General features: G+C 36.6%; 1 protein-coding gene across 1 annotated transcript in view; it reads right to left on the reverse strand.

Moving 5' to 3' along the window:
• Alk (Anaplastic lymphoma kinase) overlaps nucleotides 1–2,500 on the reverse strand; it is a 1,005,172-nt gene that overhangs the window by 1,001,736 nt on the left and 936 nt on the right. Inside the window, 1 exon segment of the mRNA XM_068387529.1 lies at nucleotides 1,104–2,500. This exon segment is cut by the window's right edge and continues 936 nt beyond it. Coding sequence (XP_068243630.1) covers nucleotides 1,104–2,500 — 1,397 coding nt within the window.

Genomic DNA, 2,500 nt, shown 5'->3' on the forward strand with positions numbered 1-2,500 from the left:
ATATATATATATATATATATATATATATATAATATACACACATAGATATAGATATATTTATTTATGTAACGTATAATACATATATCTATCTATCTATATATATGTATATACATATATATGTATGTATATGTATCTATATATATATATATATATATATATATATATATATATATATATATATATATATATATATATATATGTGTGTGTGTGTGTGTGTGTGTGCGCGTGCTCGCGTGCACATGTATGACTTTATTATAGTTTATAAAAAAAACTCTGTTAATAATAATATCATTTTTGGGGTGGTCGATCTACTTTGTGGTTTCATGCAAGTGTTTGGTTAATTCAAGAATTTTGATATTGAAATGTTCGGGGAAATAGACATATTTATGCTATATAAAACTATGCATGGTAGCCTTTAGCACGTAGGCTTTTTTTAGGTGATTTTCATATGAATACAGCACATGTGCTGTGTCTGTATCCCAATAATAGTTTGAAAATTGCTATTTTCAAATGTTTTATTCCGTCTTTCCTTGTTATAATGCTATTGTTATTTTTATATTTTATATTTACCTATTTGAGTCAAATTATTGAAGAAGTTTTATGTAGAACTCTTATATATACTAAAGATATTTTTCCATATAAAGTATTTTTCAGATGTTTCTCTCTAATAGTAATATAATCTCTTTTAATCAGGAAATCTTGTATGATATGTGCCGACTTAAAATTCTTGTCTACAAATTACTGTTTTATGCAGTTTAATAATTTATCTTTTAAAAGATTCATCATACTTATTTTTTGTAACATGAAATGCCAGTTAAAGCTACACTGCATAATGTCTGTCCTTGATCATCATTTCTTGAAGACCACTTGTCTGGAAACATGACCATACATTATTCAACAAAAAACATCATCATCATATTTCTTGCATTCGAAAAGGATGAAATTCTCTCGTCCTTCTCTATACATGTTCACATCTTGAATCATTTACTGTCACAAAATCACTAACTCATTTTTTCTCCCCGCCCCTTCCCTGAGCCTGTGCTCGTTTTTAGACCTCCCCCCCTCCCTGCTCCCAAATGGTCCAAGATAATGAGGCCACTTACTGTCAAGACGATAGTTGATCGACAGAGTTGGCGGGGAGCGACGCAGGAAGCACTCGGCCGAGTCTTTAAATCCTTCTCCCTCCTTGGCCACGTCCAGAGGAGGAGAGGAAGAGGGGAGAGAGTTAGATACACGATTGTTGGTGGGAGAGGAAAGGAGATTCTTGTTGGTTCTTTTGTCACCAGGGGCGGTACCTAGAGCAGGAGGATTCGGTTTCTGTGAATTGTTTATGTTATTTTGGAACAATGTTTCATTCCTCGGCTCTTTGGAGTTGGCAGATTTTGTTTGTTCTTTTTGCGAGTATAAATTCTGTGAATTTTCTTCTTTGCTCGTCGATTTTTTTGATTTAAGCACAATGAAGGCAACCTTCGGGTTGCGTCGACTATATGGATCAACATACTTCAACCATGTTCGTAATAAAGGTGCGACGTCAATAACCACCTTTTGAGATAGATCTCGTTTTGGTGGTGATTCTGAATTTCCACCATTCCTCGAGGACGAGGTCCAAGAACTTTTATATGAATCTTTTTTTGTTTTGAGACACATGTCCGGTGTGGGATGAAACGTGGTGGCCGTAAGTATGGGATACTTAAGGAAACCAGTGTTTAAGGAATGGAAATATGAAACAAATCGAAGTTTGTGCCAGGGTGATGCTGAGGGATCATGCAGGTACTCTTCTTGTATACTTCGGTGGAGAGATCCCGGAAACAAATCATCCGAAATATTTGATGGAGAGTAGAATTCTTCATTGAGGGTTATAAGAGTCTGTAAATCAGTTTCCGTTCCATTTGATTCTCTGTAACAGATTCCATCATAAGAATCGTCTTCTTCTACTTCATCCCCATCTTTCCTCTCTCTTTTCACTACGACCTGGTGTTCTTTGTTTATGTGTTTCGATATCTTCTTACTTCCCACGTCTTTTGCGAGAGGTTCTCTTACCGGCGTGGAGGTGGTGTTAAGATTTGTCTCTCTTTTATCCTCCTTTCTATCATTAATATCGGAAAAAGTTTTAGGTTTCATTCCGCCAGGATGTTCAGATCTTCCCGGAGATGAGGCCCGGTGATGAGGAGAGGGTAAAGGAGAAATTGAAGAGGAGCCAGGGAAACTTTCTGATGAGAAACTCGCTATCGGGACAGAATGCCACATTCTACGTAGTTCCTCCACGGCTCTCCAAGCCGGAGCAACCTTCTCTTCTATTTTCTGTATATTTTTGCCTTTAGTGTCGGTTTTATTTGTCAATACGTGTATATCGCCCTGAGCCTCCGCTTCTTTGGCTAACAGAAAAACATGGTATCCGTATTGCTCTAGAATCTCATCATCCCGGCTATCAGGATCTTCTAGAAGGTGTCCATCTATCACAGCTACTGTTAATTGATTAGTCTGATTTTGTCCCTCATCA

The sequence above is a fragment of the Palaemon carinicauda genome, chromosome 15 (genome assembly GCF_036898095.1).
Source record: "Palaemon carinicauda isolate YSFRI2023 chromosome 15, ASM3689809v2, whole genome shotgun sequence".
Classification (NCBI taxonomy): Eukaryota; Metazoa; Arthropoda; class Malacostraca; order Decapoda; family Palaemonidae; genus Palaemon; species Palaemon carinicauda.